This window comes from Cololabis saira, chromosome 5 (assembly GCF_033807715.1).
Source record: "Cololabis saira isolate AMF1-May2022 chromosome 5, fColSai1.1, whole genome shotgun sequence".
In the NCBI taxonomy this organism is placed as follows: Eukaryota; Metazoa; Chordata; class Actinopteri; order Beloniformes; family Belonidae; genus Cololabis; species Cololabis saira.
Genome location: NC_084591.1, coordinates 16,680,964 through 16,701,841, shown reverse-complemented (window position 1 = coordinate 16,701,841; position 20,878 = coordinate 16,680,964). Strand labels below are relative to the sequence as shown.

Genomic DNA, 20,878 nt, shown 5'->3' with positions numbered 1-20,878 from the left:
TTGTTTTTGTAGTTTATCCATACCCTGGAGCGTAGTAACGACTTCAACGCCAGGGCCAAGGTGTACTTTGCCTCCCTGCTGACGGTGGCTCTGCACGGGAAGCTGGAATACTACACTGACATCATGAGGACACTGTTGCTGGAGCTGATGGGAGAATACGTCCATGGCAAGAACCCCAAGCTGATGCTGCGCAGGTGAGTGTGGACCAGCTCGATGCTGCTTTTTTTCTTTTTAAATACCATAAACAGGTCAGTTTTCGGAAGTATCTGAAGGACCCGTTTCCCTTTGGGCTACTGTATGTGAAGGTGCTGTTTTCGGTCTCTGTTGTGAGATGTTCACGCTGTTGGATGCATTTAGAGACTTTTCTCTCCGATTTGTTAAAAGTCCTCCAGCAACTCTGTAATAGGTCTCCCCAAATCTAAACTGTTGGACTGATCTTATCAGCCATTTCGGTTCAAGAAGGGGCACAGCTCAAGAAGCAGTGGACTGTTTCATTCTGTTAGCATGTTTTCTCTTGAATTTTGCTCTCCAGTCCTCCGTGAAGAGGCAGGCTGCTGCTTGATCTATTACAGTCCCCCCCCTTCTGCTTTTTTGCTCCTTCTGCTTTTTTGCTCCTTCTGCTTGGAGTCTGCAACTACATGCTGGAAGATTCCTCTGATAATATTTCACCCGAACTCCATGGTTTATTTTTTTTTAGCAAAAATTAGAGATGTATCATTTTAAAATCAGAATAACTGACATCAAAGTTTTATTTGTATAAACCCGTTACTTATTATTGCTTAATTCAGTTGTCTTTGAGGAACTGGCCAAACATTTTGTGTTTTTAACTCTGTAAGTGCTCAGTGTTTTCTCCATTTGCAATTTCCCTTTTTTATCAGTGTAGCTCTCCAGTCTTTAAACATTCAAATGCTTAATTTAATGTAAATGGCCTTACAAAAAGTCTCAAGTTAAATTTTATCACTCCTTCAGCGCGGCTCTTTCTTCACTGGAATGATCATGTCACATCATTCATTCATTGCCCTCCTTCAGCTGGACCCCCCTTTTTTTTTTTTTTTTTTTTTTTTTTTTTTGCTCCACGGTGCGCTCGTTTGTCACTGCCGAGACAGGGTCACGTGATCCGAACTATCTGCTGTGCTTAGACAGGCTGTGACTGGCTGTCACGAAAGCACACATCTTAATTATTCCCCACTGAAGAAGCTCATTATTCTGATTAGGCCATTGAGCCAACACGACCCCCCTTTATATACACGACATCTAATTAGACGTGCCATGAGATGACAACGGCCCCCACCAGTGGATATCTGACATTATAATGCGCTATCCATCAATTGACCACTGACAATCAGTTTTTCTTTGAAAGTACTTTGACACTGACATATAGTACAAAAAACCCTGAGGTGATTTTTAAGGGTACACAAGAGAAATGAAATTACTGGACGAAGTTGCCTCGTATTCTGGCTGAGTAGTAATCATTACTTAGGTTCTCTTAAAGCTGGGATTTGGGATTCAATTGCCTTGAATTTGCCACAAAAGTAATTGATAAACAGTATTTACAAAAGAACAATCCCAAACATATACATATTCACCAGTATTGGCTCATCATCGCAATATATATTCATATATAAATGTGTACATAATAGAAAAATAATATAAACAAAATTTCCAATTGGATAAACTTTTCCAACTTTTCCAACTTAAAAGTATTTATACCTTCAGATATGACATTGATTAATGTGAAAATAATTACATATCTGACCTTATGTTTGTGAATTACCACTGAAATGAACTGTTTGGAATGTATTTTTCATATTCAAATCTGTTTGACTAACCTGTTTTTCAGGTCGGAGACGGTGGTGGAAAGGATGCTGTGTAACTGGATGTCCATCTGCCTTTACCAGTTTTTGAAGGTAACAAATATTTAGCTTGTGGCCTCTTGAAATGTACTGAAATAGTTAAATGGAGGTGGTAGCGAGAAGCAAGACGGCTCAGCTGGGCTCTGTCATTGTGGACGTGCTGATTTGTGATTGTCCCTAGCTGTGAGCGTACGTGGTTGTATTTCTGCGAAACCAGTCCCGTGAACTCCACCTTTCACTTGATAACAGCTTTGATGGGCTACTCAACCTATTACTCAACCCAAGCGAGTAATAGAACACAGATAGTTGAATTGTAACTGCGGTTGAACTAGTTGTAGAAGATGAAGTTTAAGTCAGAATTTTTAAATGAAGCAAAACAAGCAGCCGATGCAATTCTTGTGGCCGTGAGTGGCAGACATGAAGGACCGAACCACTTTTCACGAATCTGTACATAATTAACGAAGCAAATGTGTACAGTTTTCTCTGATGAACTTGATTACTGAATGCATAAAGAGTGCGTAGCAACCATCCGCAGCGCTAAACCAGCTCGTTTCTCTTTGGTGTTTTGCATCTACCATGTGAATTTATTTCTCTTCTGTGTGGTTAGTCCCAACAATTAACTCGCTGGGTACAGAAGAGACAAATTTCATTATGTTTTGGTATGTGTGTGTGTGTGTGTGTGTGTGTGTGTGTGTGTGTGTACCAGGACTCTGCAGGCGAGCCCTTGTACAAACTGTTCCGAGCCATCAAGCACCAGATCGAGAAAGGGCCCGTGGACGCCAGAGTGAAGAAAGCCAAGTACACTCTCAACGACACAGGCCTGTTGGGCGACGATGTCGAGTATTCTGTTCTGGTGAGATGGACAAACACACACACACACGGACCCCACACGAACAATTGTTCATGCAAATTCAGAAAAACTGCCACAGAAAAATGCACACGCTGCTTCCTGATTGCATGGTGAGGACCACAAACGTGCACACGTGCACTGTAATGTTGCCACGGCAACCACACAAAGGGGGGGGGGGGGCGCAAAAAAAGCCCTGAAGCAACTGCCTGCTTTTGTGTGACATCTATTTTTTGTGTCAATGTTCAGCGTGAAAACGACTCAGGCAACACATTCCAGTATAGCAAGTGAGATGTGAGACTCAGGTGAGCGTAGCACATGTCAGGACAAGTATAGGGTACAAGCCACTTTCACAGCCTCTCCTTGACCTTGCCACCTGCACATGTTCTGAATCCATTTAGGCAGCTTTTAGGAGTCAGGAAAAAGTCATTTTGGTATTACATTTCAATAATGGAAGCTAATGTGAGCACAGCTGTTTTCTGTTAAAGTCGCACACAAACAGAAAGACCCATGGGTAATGGCGTTGTTGAGGACAATTATCAAATTAGACTGAATTACGCGTCTCTTCTTGTGATGGATCATTGTCTGCGATTGAATTACAGCGAGAGAAAGAGAGGGGGATAAAGATGCAACAGGCTGGATTTCACAGGCAATTGCTTTGTTGACTACAGGCGTGCTCTTCACATTAACTTCTAATGCAAATAAGCTTGTGAGGCTGCTGTCGGTGATCAGCGTGCCTGGTCCCCCTCCCCCTGTGAGTCTAAGTGGTCAGTTATTTCTAACCGAGGTGATCGAGTTTGAGAGGTGAAGTGGGTCAGACCTCACCCCTGCTGAGCCTCGGTCATTAGCCGGCCAAGGTGACAGCAGTCATGTCAGGTGTCGCGGCAACGTGTGTTTGTCTGCTCTCCGAGTAGCCCAGTTGCTATAACAACAGCATTCCAACGGAGCTTGTGCGGGTAGCTGGCTGGGTGCACATTTTTAGTATTTCTGCATCTTAATTTTTGCATATCGCTGCTGTCATCCCCCAATGTTAATCTGTGTGTCTGTGTGTGTTCGTCAGACCCTGCAAGTGCTGGTTCATGGTGAGGGTCCAGATGTTACACCCGTGAAGGTGTTGAACTGCGACACCATCTCACAAGTCAAGGAGAAGATCATTGAACAAGTGTACAGGAACCTGCCGTACTCCCTGCGTCCCAAGGTGGACAGCGTTACTCTGGGTGAGTGAAGCGGGGACACCGAAGAACCAGAAACCTTTATTAATGAATAATGTGATGGTTATAGGGAGCGTTGAGCATGACAACATGTAAAAGGAATTTCAGCACTGGCGGAAATTAATAACATCAAATCTGAAATTCATTCATCTGTGAAAGTGAGTGCTTACTTATTTCATTTTAGCTTCATTAGATATACAATCATGTGAAAAATAAAGAAAACCTCTATCAGTCCCAATATTTCATACAAAATGACAAGATAAGAATCATCTTGTCCTTATCAAGTGTCAAAATTGGTAAATAAATCTTCAGATGAACAAAGATGCAACCTTTTAGACAATGACATTATTTCTTTAACAAAAACTAAAGCCACAAACACCCTTATGATGGAGCAGCTTCCAAAACCAATTTTAGCTAATAACTTAGGTATAGTGATGAACTCCAAGATAGTTATTGATGAATTTTAGACCACTCTTCTTTTCATTATTGCTTCAGTTTATCTCCAGATTTGTGGCAATTAATCTCTGAGATCTTTTAAAATTGCACCACAGGAATTTAAATCAGTTTGAAGTCTTTGAATGAGCCATTCTAACACATCCTTTTCTTTTTCTAGTGTGAGGTTTAACTGGTGTGTTCATTGTTGGGTTTAAGTCAAGCCTCAGCTGTCAGACTGATGGCTGTTTCAAAGCTTTTTTGTTTGGTCAGATGAAAGCCTAAGAAATACTACCTTCATCTTTCTTTGGAGAAGAGTCCTTCTCTTAGCAACCCTTTCAAAAAATTCATACTTGTGAAGTTTTAACACGACTGCCATGAACTTCAACAATTAACATGGTATCTAAGACCTGTAGAGTTTGAGATGTTTTTGGATTTCTTAAAAATAACTTCTCAAATATTTGCAAAATCTAACCTTGAGGCGAAATTACTGAGATGTCTAATACTGGGAAGATCAGAAACTGTCTGAATATTTTTTTCATTGGATCATCGACTTAAATTTGTTTGTAGAACCTCTTATAACTCAATTCATTTCAATTTTATTTTATTTGTATAGCATCTATTACAACACAATTGCCTCTAAACGCTTTCCAGAGACCCAGAACGTGACCCCTGAGCAATTATTAAATAAACAATGGCAGGTAAAACCTCCCCTAGCAGGAGAAAAACCTTAAGCCAAACAGTGTCAAGGAAAACTCCCCTTTAGGGGGGAAGAAACCTTGAGCAGGACCTGGGGTATCCTCCTGCAGAAGGCCAGCTGGGCAGAGCAGGAAAAGGGAGATCAGATACAGATAATGAAGAACAGAGAGAGGAGAGACACAGACATAATGGTTAGTTAGTGTACTACAGGGATGACTATATAAACAGATAAGGCTTCTGTAGCTCTGACCTGCAAACAAGCACAGAAGAGAAAAGGAGGGCGCAGACCAGCACAACAAATTCCAAGAACAATGGACAACAATTATGGTGGTGAGGTACTTCTAATTAATAACTGACGGTTGATCTGAAGAAAGGAAAGAGAAGAGAAGAGGAGGAGGGGTGATGGTCACCTCAGTGCATCATTTTGGTGTCCCCAGTACTCGAGTTGTAAAAAAAAAAAATCAGGGGGGATGGTGAATTTTATCATATGGGGACAGATAATTTGTGCTGATTACAAATAATATAATATATTACAAATAATAGCACTGACCAAAACACCTGCAGAAATACTGCAGGAATGACATAGCAGCAGTTAAATGCAGCCTTCTGTAAGCTTTAAATATCCACTGGGCTTACATCAAATACATCAAAACACAACAATAAAAAACAGTTTTCTGAATTTATCAATATGACTCTGTCCTTCACAGGATATGTAAAATGGATCACTGCAAAAACTCAAAATCTTAACAAGAATATTTGTCTTATTTCTAGTTAAAATGTCTCATTTTAGTAAAAAAAATCTCGTTACACTTAAAACAAGACTCATCACTGGAAAAAACAACAATTTTCACCTGTTTCCAGTAGATTTTCACTTGAAATAAGTAGAAAAATCTGCCAGTGGAACAAGATTTTTTTGCTTGTAATAAGAAGATAAATCTTGTCCCACTGGCAGATTTTCCTACTTATTTCAAGTGAAAATTTACTTGAAACAGGTGAAAATTGTCAAATAAGTTATTTTTCTGGTGTTATTTTTCTGGTGATGACTCTAAATGTTGAAATAGCAGTAAAACCACATTCATTGATGAAATGACATAAGAGATGAAAAGGGGGGATGGCAGTTTTACAGGGGGGATGATTTTGACCGTTTTTATTTCAGGGGGGATGCCATCCCCCCTCATACCCCCTCAACTCCAGTACTGGGTGTCCCCCTGCAGCGTAGCCCTATGGCAGCATATCTACGACGAGTCTTTGTTTAACACAAGCCTACAAAGGAGGAAACGGTAGCTTCTTTTAGATCATTGCTGAAGTCTTTTCTACTTGGCATCATGTTAACATGTACCTGAACGCTCCAAACCAGGAAACTGCCAAACTCCTGCTTTGATGGAAGTGCTTTCACTGGCAGCTGATCATTTAATCAAGTGCATTTCATCAGCAGCACCCTGCTGCTACTTTAATTCATTAGGAGGCAGAAGGGATGTACTTAGTTTTATCACACACTACTTATACCCTTTGGCTTGGTTAATTGATTAATTCATACATTTTAACCATGTCCTTCATTTGAGGTTGCATTTTCCTAATTTCAAGACTTCATAAAGACCAGGATTTTGATATATTCTAGTACTTAAAAATGTGTAATTGAACATTTCCTTTGTTTTACACATTACTGTATCTTAGACTTCTCTAATAAAACTATTTCTATTGAAGACAAAAGCTTTTTTGAGGTTTTGAAGTTTTACACTGTCAGCAACAAGACGAAATCCTTCATCCCATGAAATTTTGCTCATGAATGTAGTCAGAAACCTTGGGGACTAACTTAAAAGGTAAAAACTGCAGACCTTTTATCTAATGTTAAAGCAGTTTTTCTGTCCCCAAAATGCTAAAGATCTAATGTTTCTGCACATTTTAGATAGAAGAGATTCATTTTTATTCATGATGAGTGAGAAGGGTAACCTCCTTATAATTGGTGGTACTTGAAAATGAATGATACAATATGTCACAGATGGTGTTGGGCTCATGTCTGCAGTGATGCAGGAGTGCAAATCACAGTTTGGAATTAAACTTGAATTATTCATAACATTCTGACGGCCCACTTCTTCACCCAAAATCATCTCAAGTGTGTCTTTAAACCCTTGGAGAAATATGGGCACATGGCATGAGCGATATGTTTAAAATCACATTATCTCGGTGTAACCTTATGGTAACGATGGCCCATCATGAAAAAAAAAGTGTTTGAAAATCATGGCAAAAAACCCCAACAAACAAACAAAAAGAAGCTGATCTCTTTTCTTTTCTTGACCATAGAGTGGCGCCCCGGATCAACTGGGCAAATTTTGTCAGATCTGGATTTGACTTCCCAGAAAGAAGGCAGGTGGAGGCACATCAACACTCTGGCTCATTACAACGTGAGTACTGACGAAATGTGTTGCTTTGATGAAACGCGTCTCTACAAGAACTGAAAATAGCCAGGGATTTGATGAGCGAGAATGGAGGCAGATATATGTATGTGGGGGTGTGGAAGTGAATGGATCCGAAGATTTTTCACAGCCGAGCTCCAAATTAGGCTCAAATGCACGAGTGTGTGTGATGAGTTGCTAATAAATCAACTGTAGGTGTGTAATTTAAACAAAAACAAATCTTGAATCTTGTTGAGTTTGAATGCTTCTACAAAGTAAAAACCCCTATTTTAAAAAATAGGGGTTTAAAAAGGCAGAAACTCATTGAAATCTTTTTTTCTGCCTTTTTAATTGAGATCCATCAGTCATGAATTATTTTTCTTTGTTTTATTTTGTTGTAAGTTACCTGGTAGCACAAATAGGAAAGGCAAATTTACTGACGTAGCACAATCCAACAGCGAGGCAGTTCCCAGTGCTCTACATAAAACATCAACTGCAATAAAACAAAATGTATCAACAACAATAAAGACGATGGCAACAATAAAAGAGGGAAGACAATGAATAAGTCAAATAAATGGTATTGTGTATAGGGCTGTGAAAGCTATTAATCAGGAAGCTAGGCTGAGTTTAAAAGAAATGAGGGTTGCAGCAGATCTGAAGTTTGTACCACATAAGAAGTGGAAGCAGCTCCTCCATGTTTTGTTTGAACTTGGGACAGAAGCCAAACCTGGAATTTTCATGATGTATCAGAAGATCTGAAATGTCTTTTCGGGTAACCCTAGTTAAAATGTACCGTATAAATCACCTCCTTCCCTGAGAGTGAGCTGCTGTAGAAACATCAGAAGTGGAGTGATGTAATCCACGTTCCTGGGCTGAGCAAAGTCTCAAACGCCAGCTCCTTAAATCAGCTGCAGCTTGTTTGATCAGTCTATTAGGCAGACTTGTGAAGGCACCGTTGCAGTAATCAAGGCCCAATCTCAATACTCCCCCTACTTTTCTTCACTCGCCCTTCTTTTCTTCCCTAACCCCTAAAAAAGAAGGGGGAGATTTTAGGGCACTTGAGATCTAGGGCACTTGGCCCAGGTGCCTGTCCCATTTCTCCTACTCCCCCTCGTTTTCATCCCTAACCTGATCAGGAAGCAGAGAGCCAAAAGCTGTTTTAATTTCAGCTGTAGCGCTGTTAATATGGCACTTTATTAAGTTTTAATATTTTTTCAGGTATAAAGGTAACCTTAAGATCCGCAACCGGGGCTCAGTTTATCCAAATAACGCCTGTTAAGAAATTTGACCCGATGTTTTCGGAGATGAGAAGAGCCTCAGCTCACAGCCCGAAAACAGACGTGTCCGCCGGGTCAAGCTGCTGCGTCGTCCCGGGAGAGAAACTCTCTCCAGGGACGCAGCTCTGTTGAGAATTACGCTGGCTGAAATAAATCATTTAGGAAGATGTTGGTTTAATAGATGAAATCTAACAGTTGTAGCTACGCCTGTTAAGAAATTTGCTCCGAAATTTAGAGATTTCTGTCTGCCGGCTCCGGAGTTTAGGTCCGCGTTAAATCGACGCAGCCTATGGTGTAGCTTACGTAACCTACGGCGTCGCTTACGTAACCTACGGCGTCGCTTACGTAGGTTACGTAACCATATTCCGGCGCGATCTTAGCGAACAACGGATAAAAAAGGGATTATGTACATTCACTGAGTGAATATAATGAAAGTAAAATATTGGTTTGCGCCGAGAAATGTAATCAAAATGCATTTTTATGCAGAAACTAACTCAAAATATTGATTTTTATTCCCCAAAAAATAAGAAATGTCCGCCATGTTTTTTTTTTGATTCAGTCCGCAAATGACGACGAAAAGCATTCTGGGAAATTTTCATACCCCCTCGCTCGCCAAGTGAGCATCTGCAAACCCTCGATTTGAAGGGGCTATTCTCAGCCCCTAGCCCTCGTTATGCCCCCTCCCCCTAGGTGAAAAGAGGAATTGGGACACCACTACCTTCACGGGAACGCGCAAAAGTTAGGGTTAGTGAAGAAAATGAGGGTGAGGGGGAGTATTGGGACGCAGCCCAAGTCTGCTAATGATAAAGGCTTGGACCAGCCTTTCTAAATAACTCTGAGACCTTAGTCGTTTTAATCTTGGCATTCTTCAGATCATAGTCATGTGACTTGCGTCTGACTTGATTTGGTTGTTGACATTCACGTCTGAGTCCATCCTGACACCCAGATTTCAGGCTTGTTTTGTGCTTATAATTGAAATTAAAGTGGGATTTTATTGGAAAGCACAATGCACCTAAGTGTTTTTCATTATTTGCCTTGGTCAGATTTGCAACGCGTGAGATTTTTAATTTGTCAAGAGCCACTCTGAGGTGACTGATCTTTGCTTGCTAAGTCCTCAGTGCTAGTTTTTGGCCATTTCAGTTCACCAATTTCAAAGACCCCCCCCCCCCCCCCCCCCCCACTGATGTGTAAACAGCCGTGCTGCCATAGATTCATAGGCTGTGTAAAAGTAGTGTTAATCACAGTATCCGTGGGGTGAATAATGGGGCGATGCCAAAGAAAATGGCCTCTAAATATCCCTGTAAAGATCCACTGTCCATGTCTACTTAGTCGCATTGATTAAGAATTAGTTCTGGGACACTAAAAGAGACTGCTGACTACAGTCAGTTCACCTTTTAAATTCAAAGGTTTCAGAAATATTTGAAGTGTGTTATGTTGTTGTGTTTGTTCTCTAACAAAAGGCTTCTGTGCATTGCAGGTTAGAGATAACGCCACGTTAGTGTTGTCTCGAGTGCAACACACTCAGCAGAACTATGACCAGAACCAGGAAAACCATGAAGAGAGTGCGTACCCCTTAACACAAACGCTGTGTACCGTAGACCTGAACACACACGTTAAACCCAAAGGAGCACAGTTCACACATGTACTTGAGAGCTTAATTCAATGCCTTTGTCTCATCTCCTCTGGGCTTTTCACAATGCTCCCATGCTCATTAAGCATGCTAATATTTGTAGTTTTATGTACAGGACTCTTTGAGATTTTATGCACTTTTATTCTCATACGTTTTTATGTACTCTTCAGAAGAGTTTGTTTATTTAGGATTTTGCTCTTTGCATTTTAATTCACTTGACAAACACCTTCCTATTTTCCACCGTCTGGATATGTTCTGTAGGAATGTGAATAAATAACTAGAAAAAAGTGAAAGCTTCATTTTTTTTGTCTTGTCTTGTCTTGTCCCCAATAGGAAATGCTCTTTTGGACGATGATAAAGTGTTTCACTTGGTGAGGCCGGCAGATGAACTGGATGAGCTCAAATCTAAAAGAGGAAGCATAAAGGACAAGTCCATGACCAAAGCCATTACAGAGATCTATCTGACGCGACTGCTTTCTGTCAAGGTAGAACACAGCAAGAAGATTACTTATGCAGTCAAGCATTATTTGGATTATTAATGTTATTTCATGCCTTGGCATAATGGTGATTATTGTTTAAAACAAAAATAAATAAATAAAAAAGCCAAATTTTGTCTAGGTTTTAAAAGGGCAGAAATCCAAAAAAAACTCACAAGGTTGAATATCTCCACTCAGGTTGTGGTCACATAGCTTTGTCTCAGTGCACTAATATTTGTGCCTGTCCTCTGTCCTGCTGCCCTGTCTCACATTATTTGTGGCCCCTTTCAGGGAACACTGCAGCAGTTTGTGGATGACTTCTTCCGCAGCGTGCTGTGCTCCGGGGCTGTGGTTCCACCAGCTGTCAAATATTTCTTTGACTTTCTGGATGAGCAAGCTCTGAAGCACAATGTGGATGAGGAGACCATCCACATCTGGAAGACTAATAGGTAAGTACACAATGAGAATGCAGTGCTAGATATTTCTTTTGTTTATGTGAAAGAGCCAATACAATAAGCAGAAATTGACCAAAATTAAAAGTAATGTATTTAAACCAGCCTTTCATTAACACAATAATCTTGAATCCTGTATAATAATGACTTGATATCAGAGAGGAACATCTAAATATGCATGTCAACACTTCCTGCTATCTGTTCCAATGTTTTAGAGCTGATGAATTTAAAACGGTTGAAAAAAGCATAATCTTTCTCAGACAACAGCCGCCGGTTTCAAGCCAGTGCGTTCAGTACATGGTCCTCACAACTCTTCACCTGCCTGTCACAAAAAAGGCTGCACAAGTACGATTTGTCAAAACTACAGAGTACAAGTGATTTGGTGTACAGTACCAAAAATCTGCCGAAACATTCTGCTGATAGAGATTAGGTTACAGCAAGTTACAGGTTTATAAGAAGTACTTTTATCATTTAAATTTTGTTCCACTTGAAAATCTTATGCTAAAAATATGTCAGCCATTCTGTAATGATTTTTTTTTCTGTACATGATAGCATATAGTTGGCTATAGAGAGAATAGAGTTGGCTACCACCTCAAAACTGGTAAATTAGAATCCAGTCAAGTGTGAAATGTCCCATTAAGTAAAGATTTAGATTTGCATGGTACTGTGACATCACAGACCTGATACTGTGACATCACAGACTTGGCACTGTGACATCACTGTCCCAGCTCTGTAGAAATATCCAGAATAGCCGCTTGACCTTTATATCTCTATCCAGCTTAACATCATAATGCATTTGCCATGCACTGAAAATGGGCAGAACAAAGCTGTAACCCCATATTTCAAAAGGGATGCACCCTGTTGAAGAGAAGGTTAGAGTTGAATCAAATGACGGACTCCGCCCCTGAGGCCGCATTCAGACTGCCAGCCAATATCCGATTTTTATCCGACGTCGTTGCTACGACAACCCGTCAGATCAGTCAATGATGTGACCCAGTCTGAACAGATTCAGATCCGATTTGGACACTTGCTAAAAACAGTGTGGACAGTCAGCCCTGAAAATTGGATATGAGAAGGAATCAGATATGAATCAGATTTGCCTGCAGTCTGAACGCGGCCTAAAAGCAGGCGCTGAAATAGAAGCTTTTGCACTCATATTCTGTGGTAGTATGGCAAAGGAAGGTTGTGCACATTTTATTTAGACCTCAGAAAATTGAAGAACCTTTAGAAGAAAAGGTCATAATGTGTCTCCTTTAAGGAATCCTTAGCCGTATACAACAGTATTTTATTCAGATATCCATATACAGTATATGCACCAAAATGTTGCTTCCCTTGCACTTTCTTCTTCTCCTTTTTTACAGTGAACCAATGGGATAGGTAGCTACAGACTCGGGGAGATATTCACTGACTATATGACAAAAAAATGTTCAGAGTTAGAGATCACATAGAATTACTTGCCTTACCTTTTTAATAAAAAAGGAACCTACTGTAGTAATTACAGCTGCAAAGAATATGTAGACAGAAGAATGATTCACTCATACAGTAAATGTGGTGAGGCAGAAGTAAATAACATTTATTTTTCACTACCGCAGAAGCTCTCCAAACTTATTCTAGGTTATCAAAGTCTAACCAACAACACTAATGTTTAGCCTGTGATACAGTAACTCTCCAAGAAATAAAACTTTTTTGAAAGAGTCCTGAATACAAATGCACAATTTCGGCTTACTTTGTTTGCATTTGTAATCCCTGTGCTCCCATGTGGCATTTAAGTGCATAAATTAATGTCACGTCGGCCAAGGCTCAAGTATACAAGAAGACGTGTTGCATGTAGATGCCGGTGATTGATGCGAGGCTGGCAAGAGAGCGCCAACACAAGGACAGAAGATGAGCGATTTAATTACTTACACAATCCACAGCACATTCTGCATCCACCCGTTCCGTTTATCAAATCAACTGAGGGCCATATTAAATATGAATGTGTGTATGAAGCATAACAAGAAACAAACATGGTAATTATGTCCCAAGCTAAATTAATTCTGATTATGGCAACATTGCTATTTTTATGCTTCTATTGTGCTCTTCCTCCCCAGAGATGTTACCAAACCAGTATGAATTTTATGATGTGTCTCAGATGGTGGGACTTTGACTCCGATCAGGGAGAAGAGGGTTTTTGGGGAGGTTTTTTTGGAATCTGCTGTATTTTGGGCAGTGTTATGAATTCACAAGCAGATATGAGGTTGGAGCGTATGGAGCTTGTGCCTTTCCTGCTCAGGAGGGAAATTAGCGAGAGCACTCGAGCATTACATTATGTAGTCTGTTCTTTATGTTGTTAAGCTGCCTCAAAGGTCAAAGTTTCGCGGTTACTTTAGCGCTTTCTAATCTCTATTCATTAGTAGAATAGCATTGGTTTCTGTCTTTTTACACAGAAAAAAAGTCTTTCGAGGTCATTTTTTTCCTTTTTTATTTAATTTTCTTTGAATAGCCAGAATTCTCAATGAGGGCAGCATCATATGAAAGACTAATATAGACTGACAGTCAAGGGTATTGTTCTAAATGAGCCTGACACGTACAAGAAAGGCTGTTATTACCTTATACTGCTCTCAATAGCACCTAAGGCAAGGGCTCTCTCACATGAAATGCATCTCTGACTTAAATGAGTTTATTGATGTAAATTTGCCCACATTCAGGAAGGGGTTATTAAGATAACAGTGATGTGTGGCTCTTTTTCCCACGTGCAGCCTGCCCCTCCGGTTCTGGGTGAACATACTCAAGAATCCCCACTTTATCTTCGATGTCCACGTCTCTGAGGTGGTAGACGCGTCACTGTCTGTCATCGCCCAGACCTTCATGGATGCCTGCACCAAGAGCGAGCACAAGCTCAGCCGGGTGAGTGGAAGCGAATGAAGGGAGGTGCAGAAAGAGGGAGAGCGAGGGGTTGAAGTGTAACGGGGAAGATGAGAAATGAATTCCTCATGCAATCCACTTTGAGCCGAGTGAAGTCATAGGTCAATCTGGAGTGTCATTATTTCCACTCTGGCTTTCTCTTTAGGACTCTCCAAGTAACAAACTGCTCTATGCAAAGGAGATCTCTACTTATAAGAAGATGGTGGATGAGTAAGTACTGTCAGCACTGTTTCCCTTATGTTTTCACAGTTTTCAATGACTATTACAACATGTAGCAGTTACCACATCCCGCTTCCTCTGTACATGCTTGTCTCTGTCTGCAGCTATTACAAGGGCATCAGGCAGATGGTACCCGTCAGTGACCAGGACATGAACACTCATCTGGCAGAGGTGTCACGGGTGAGAGACACAGCTGTCATTTTCGTTGCCATTTAATCGACCTTGCTTTTAACACTGCAGTCTTTTCAAGTTGAGCCCTGGTTGATATGGTAACACCAGTGATTACCATGGTAGCAGCAATTTATTTGAAAGGACTCATATTATGGCCTTTTTTTTTAGAAGTTGACTGAGTTTCCTAACAGCTTAAACATAATGTCTGACATGAATTGGCAAAAGAAAAAAAGGATGGCATTTTTTTTTTTTCAGCAGTTACTTGAAACAACTCGAGGTCGGGACACGCCAAGTCGGGTTGGCGTGTCCCGTGCTGTCGTCCGTGTTTATCTAGTAAACATACTAGATAAACATCGATGGTACAAGCGCTACACAACACTTTATCATTGCGTCAGTTTGAATTTGGCTTGTGTTTGATTGTATTATATTTTCATTATTAGCTGTGTAGGAACAAAAAAGAGGCCGCTGAGGCCGCTTGCTGACGCGTCACTCAAAGAATGGGAAAAATAAGAGTCCGTTGAATTGGTGCTTAAACTGATCCAGGTTTATTGTAACAAAAATCACTTGGCAGCAATCGATTATTATAGTGCAAAAATAAAATAAATAATGAATATTTGCGTGGCTGAAGCAAAGCAACAACGGTGACGGTCAACAAAAAATATATCAGCCTACAATATGAACGCTTTCGTTTGTCTTCCACCCGCCACCACACAATCAAACCAACCAACCAACAAATTAAAGCCACACCTATAAGCCCCAACGTGATGACGTAACACAAGTATAATTTCAACTTATCCATAACTTAAACTTAAAGTACCATTATAATTAAGCAAATCAAGAATGTTATTTTTAGCTGCTACAAGCTGTCTTATTTTCGATCCTTCTTGATTTCTTTCAGACGTGAAAACAGTGGGTTCAGTTCAGAACTCGAGACTAGAGCGATCTGTCATTTCCGGTTGTTTTTTATCATAGATTAGTGCCGCCTGCATTTATGGGGACGTATTACGCCTTGCACACTTGCAGAAAGGCCGCTGCAGTCGGTGTCAGGTTGGTGTGTTTGGGAGTATTTTTTTTACCAACTCGTGGAGACGAGGGCCGACTTTTAGCCCGACTGCTTTTCTGCCGATGGTCGGCCGTTGGGTTGGTGTGTCCCGGCCCTTTTCATTATATAGACGTTTTCATTATACGTCCCCGTAAAGAACGTCAATTCTCTTTAAAAATTTAAACCACAATATGGGCACTAACTGTGATTTATGCTTTTGTGACACAACTAAGCAGAGTTTATTGTTTATATCCCCTTAAAATAACACAACCAAACACTAATGAACACTTTTGTTGAGATTCCTATTGAATTCCTTCACGTACCTCAGATGAGAGAGCAGATCTTGTGTGAGTTGGACCTGATAAATGTTGTACATAAGTTGCTTTATGTAGCTGGTTTAAAAATGCGGAATAATTGGGAGTAGCCAGAAATGTATGAATGGAAATAAGGCTACAAAGTTATTGCAGCTCGCGTCTTCCCCAGAAGCAGAAATTAACTGCAGTCTTCAGTCTTAGCATCGGACACTTGAAGCTTGTTGACTTTGTGCTTTTGATTCTGTGTTTACGTGGCACCTACTGTAACTCGTTTACCAGGATCACCAAGCAGGTTACAATAACATGAACATTTGCACTTTGCAGCTTGATATAATGACAAACACTATAGGATCTACTTTGCTAGAAACAAAACAGGAGTAGATCTGAGGTATTTGTTTGAAGATGAGCCAGGTGGTCTTAAAAAGTATTTGTATTGACAGAGCAAAATCAGGTTTGAGTTCTTGAATATCATCATTATTATAATTATTATTGTTATTATCTATAGAGAAATAGCTATAACTATATAAACTAGGGAATAAGAAATGTTTAATTATTCTATGTGCACTTGTGTGGTTTCATATTGTTGCATCTTTAACCTTTAAATTGTCATTTATGTCCTGCAGTCTCACACAGACAAACTGTACACACATGTGGCTCTTCATCAGCTTTACCAGTATGCCAGCAAATACTATGATGGGGTAAGAGCCTCTTCTATTTCCTATCACTCCCAAAGGAGGCTATTCCACTGTATGCACTACTGCCCACTATATTTCCTCCCCACCCCCCACCCCCCCTTTCCCTTCACTCTTGATATGCCAGAATAGAGATTGTGTGAAATTTTAATTGAAAGCATTTCTGTGGGATGTGAATTGGAAAATTGCTCAGGGAATTGATTTTTAAGAGTCCATTGTGCATTGCCACTTGAGGTCACGAAAAGGGGGATAAACAAAACCAAATGAACAAGTTGGATAAACAAATGGGGCTGCCAGTCTCCCTAAAGTGTTGCTCACAAACAATAGCAGCTTAGACGACGTGACTGTTGATGCCAAATAGCGCCATCCTCGCCTCCCATTCTTAACCTTCGCTTCTGTCCACCTACCTGCTATTTTTTTTTTTTGTTTTTTTTTTAAGATTCCAACATAACCCCTCTACTATTTGTCCTTCAGTTGTTCCTTGCCCTTCACCTCTGCGCTCAAAATGTGTGACTTTGTCTCTGATCTCTGCCATTGCTGTCCTTGGTTTATAATTTCAGATCATCGCGTCCCTGGAGGAGGACCCAGCTGCCCAGAGCAAACAGCTGACCCTGCGACTCCAGCAGATCACAGCCACCATGGAAAACAAAGTGACTGATCTCTAACCCACTGAATTAAAGGGGGGCGAGGAATCGAGGGATGTTGCCAGTGAATACATGGGCTTAGTTCTTCTTTTCTGAGCAAAACACATGGAAATAAGAAATGTGTAGGGGGGACTCATTTGAGTGTGTATATTGTACAGTTTGGGCCTAGAGCAATTTACAGTTCTGTGGAGTTACAGGGCCTAATTAAATGCACAGAGAGCAAAAAGTGCAGAGGAAAGCGATGGGTTACACTGTTAAAGGTACGCCTTAAGGCTCACTTGCCAAACCTTAGGTCTGAGCGCTCACTCATGCTTCACTGAATAATGCTCCCACAATGCAGCGTGAGAGACCTCTGAGAATTAGGCCCCCTCTGTGGAGAACTGGCAAAAAAAAAAAAAAAAAATGATAATCAGATGTTCAATTTCTGTCTGTGTAGAAAAGGTTCTAAGAGTTGTATTATATATTTTTTTTATTGTGCAGTCTTTATGCGGAAAGCTTTATAAGGAAAAAAAATGTATCTTTTTAAATGGATCACAGTGTGGTGCAGACAGTGTTTTTATTAGCCTGTGTGTGTGTGTGTGTGTGCGTGCGTGTGTGTGTGTGCGTGTGTGTGAAGTTCAACGCGTGAACACGAGTGTATGTTGCTAAACTAGATTGTGCGTTCGCGTGGATTGTGAATGTGCAGCCTTGTGGGAATGTGCGTGCACATACAGGTTGCCTACTGTCAGGCGTGAGAGCGAGGCGACGCCTGGTTTCTGTCATTTTACACCCCACCACGCTCCCAACCCGATACCCGGAAACACACTGGAGCCTGTGCTCTCACTGAGCTTTACAACAGAGACCAAAGGGTCCTCAGCAGGGCGCTGGTTAATCTAGCAAACGTACAGGCTCATATGAATGACAGGCCAGCAGTAGTTTCAGGAACATTTGAGTTGAATTCTTTGTTGTTGTTTGTTTTCTTTATGTAGATTTGCTTCAAGCTGGATTGCCAATTGTGCTTGTGGAAATCGATAATAGCACAGACCGTCTCCCTTTATTGTACAGTGCCATGAAACATTCCACTTCAACTAAAGCACAGGACATTTCACATGTTTTTCTTTTTTTACATTTCAATTAATGACTGAAAGCACGCTTTTTTTTTAAATATAATTGTCAACAAGAAGCAATTTCTTTCTGCTATGGAGCCATGTCACTCATATTAGTCCTGCAATAAAGTCAGTATAGAATGAGCCACAATCAACACTTGGTTTATCTAACTAAATGCATTTGCCATATAGTAGCAATTCAGTGATATTTTAAAAATGTCTTTCCTGTGTTGTTAATCATTTTCATTTTGTGCCTTTTTTCTTTTGAACTCTTACCATTGTAATGATCCAAATAGTCATCAAGCGTTCTGCCTTTAAAGCTATGAAATACCCAGTTGGTGATAATAATACTCTGCCAGAGTACTGCAGCAGCATGTGCTGAACAAACTGTCGTGAGTTTAAAGTTTGCGTAATGTTGGGGAGGTAGAGTTCAATCATGTAGATAATAGATATGGTAATTTGGATATTGATGTGTCAGTGTCAGGGTGTAGACATAGTCAGATTGAGGATTTTTAAAATTTTGTTTTGGGCCATTAAACGCTATCCCTAAATTGTAGGTCTTGCCGTTGACGGATGATTTAATTGTCCTCTCTGTGTCTGATCGTGGATGTGTGTAGCTGACAGGGCATAATGAGCTCCAGAGACCCCAGAATGTTAATGATTCCTGCCTTGGCTACAGAGGGGTTTGCACAGACCTCCAGCCTGCCTGCCTGCCGGCCATCTCAGCATGGCACTTCGGCATCGCGACCAACAGCACTTGGCACTGCCCACTCAGCGCAGTGCAGAGTGGCTCTCTGTGTAATGGAATCAGCAGGGGAGGCTTTCCATCTTAATTGCATGCTGACTGCAGACTCCATCCTTGTCTCTGCTGTTGTTTACTGCTGACTCCTTTCTCACTGACAGAGTTGATGCAAGAAGCTTCTTTCAGAGCCTTTCTTTAACCAACAATGTGCCTTATTGAATAGGATGATACATATATATATTGATTCTAAATTATTATGTCAGTAACCTAGGTGATTATGATGATCATGATAGTGCTATAGACACAACAATGTTTTTGGACTTGTAATCTTATGTGTGCTGTCTAAAATGCTAGTTGCCCTGCTGCAGCCATTTGCGTGCCAATAGGCTGAAGACATTTCAGTACAAATTCTTTCATGGTTGCAGTTTTGATGTGTACATTTCCTTTGGGTATCTTTGGTGTGCGTGTGCTTAGTAGGACTTTGGTGAGTAAGGTAAAAAGCCAAAATGAATAAATGTAAAACAGTGGCCAATGTGACCTGGATTTCCCTTGAAGCTATCTGGCTTTCCTCAAATTAGTCTGAAGATAAAAGGGTATCCTTATGTAGATTGAATATAACGCAAAATTGTTCTAATGGTGTTATTTTTCTTTTCTTTTTTTTTTTTGCCCTGTGTTTTTAAGCTGTTCCACAGTGTGTACGATAAATGACTATCTATACTCGACAAATGACCTTTCTTACTGCTGTGCAGTTATTATTTTTATTTCTTGTTTCCTATACCATATAAATCTTTGTAAAACGCGTTGATATACTGTATTCTAACTGTATACTCCTATGCATTGAGTCCTGGGACAAAAGTAACAAAAGAGAGAAAAAAAACTTGTTTGTGCAGTTGTCGAGACTTTTTTTTTTGTTTTTTTTTTCCCCTCCCATTTTTGAAACTTGTGAATGTGCTGTAATAATAAAATACTGGGACCCTACAGTCTCAGTACAGTAATGGAAGCCGATGTTTTCCTTCACGTCCACGGCAGCTCAGAAGATTCTCGATCTTGTACCTGATCTGGATGTTGTACTGGATGAACCTAATTTTACTAAAGTTGTAGGTGTGGGCGGAGCAGTTACCCACAGGTTTCATCATACCCTCCTACGTAAATAAACTCAGAGACATGTATACCCTTCATATCTGCTGTGTTTATTTCCCTGGCACAATATTGATTTCCTTTGAGTAAGCACTCACTCATGCTTTATTCATAAGGGGTAACAATCACCTTGGGTGATGGAGTTGCCACAGGTGGCTGATTTCATGTTGCTATATGTGTTCTCTGTCTTTGGTATTTACACAGCCCATAACATGACCTTAGATTAACTATAACCTTATACACAAAGGAAAGAACATGTAGGATTTATGAACATTAAAATCAGGCAATCGCTTTATGAAGGGGAGGAACAAGTGTTTGAAACATTAATTCTTACAGATGTTCTCGCATATTATGACTCAGTGGCTTCACTCTTCATTTTGAGCATTTTATGGTAAATGATTGATTGCTTTCTTTCCAAAACACCCACTACGATTCCCTGTCGTATGGTTCAGAAAAGGAATGAAAAAGCGTGGTTTTGTGAGATGAATTACAGATAATTAAAACAAATTTTAAAAAATCACTGCACAGCATCTCTGTCATCAATGAGGTTTGGAAAATTGTTAAAAATATATCAAGTACTTAGCGATGAAGTTAGGGGGCGGAGGAGAAAGATTAAAGAAGAAATTGGTTCTTGTGACTGCTTAACAAACCGCAACAC

At 40.4% G+C, this 20,878-nt stretch overlaps 1 protein-coding gene across 2 annotated transcripts in view; it reads left to right on the top strand.

The window, feature by feature from the left end:
* plxnb2b (plexin b2b) overlaps positions 1 to 20,261 on the top strand; it is a 155,369-nt gene extending 135,108 nt beyond the window's left edge. For both annotated transcript variants that reach the window (XM_061721087.1, XM_061721086.1), the window contains 13 exons: positions 13 to 194; positions 1,841 to 1,907; positions 2,560 to 2,706; positions 3,761 to 3,917; positions 7,344 to 7,444; positions 10,190 to 10,274; positions 10,676 to 10,827; positions 11,110 to 11,267; positions 14,009 to 14,156; positions 14,320 to 14,384; positions 14,498 to 14,573; positions 16,544 to 16,618; positions 17,173 to 20,261. In XM_061721087.1, the coding sequence (XP_061577071.1) occupies positions 13 to 194; positions 1,841 to 1,907; positions 2,560 to 2,706; positions 3,761 to 3,917; positions 7,344 to 7,444; positions 10,190 to 10,274; positions 10,676 to 10,827; positions 11,110 to 11,267; positions 14,009 to 14,156; positions 14,320 to 14,384; positions 14,498 to 14,573; positions 16,544 to 16,618; positions 17,173 to 17,277 (1,518 nt within the window). In that variant the 3' untranslated portion in view covers positions 17,278 to 20,261. The remainder of the gene's footprint in view (positions 1 to 12; positions 195 to 1,840; positions 1,908 to 2,559; positions 2,707 to 3,760; positions 3,918 to 7,343; positions 7,445 to 10,189; positions 10,275 to 10,675; positions 10,828 to 11,109; positions 11,268 to 14,008; positions 14,157 to 14,319; positions 14,385 to 14,497; positions 14,574 to 16,543; positions 16,619 to 17,172) is intronic.
* The last annotated feature ends 617 nt before the right edge of the window (positions 20,262 to 20,878 follow it).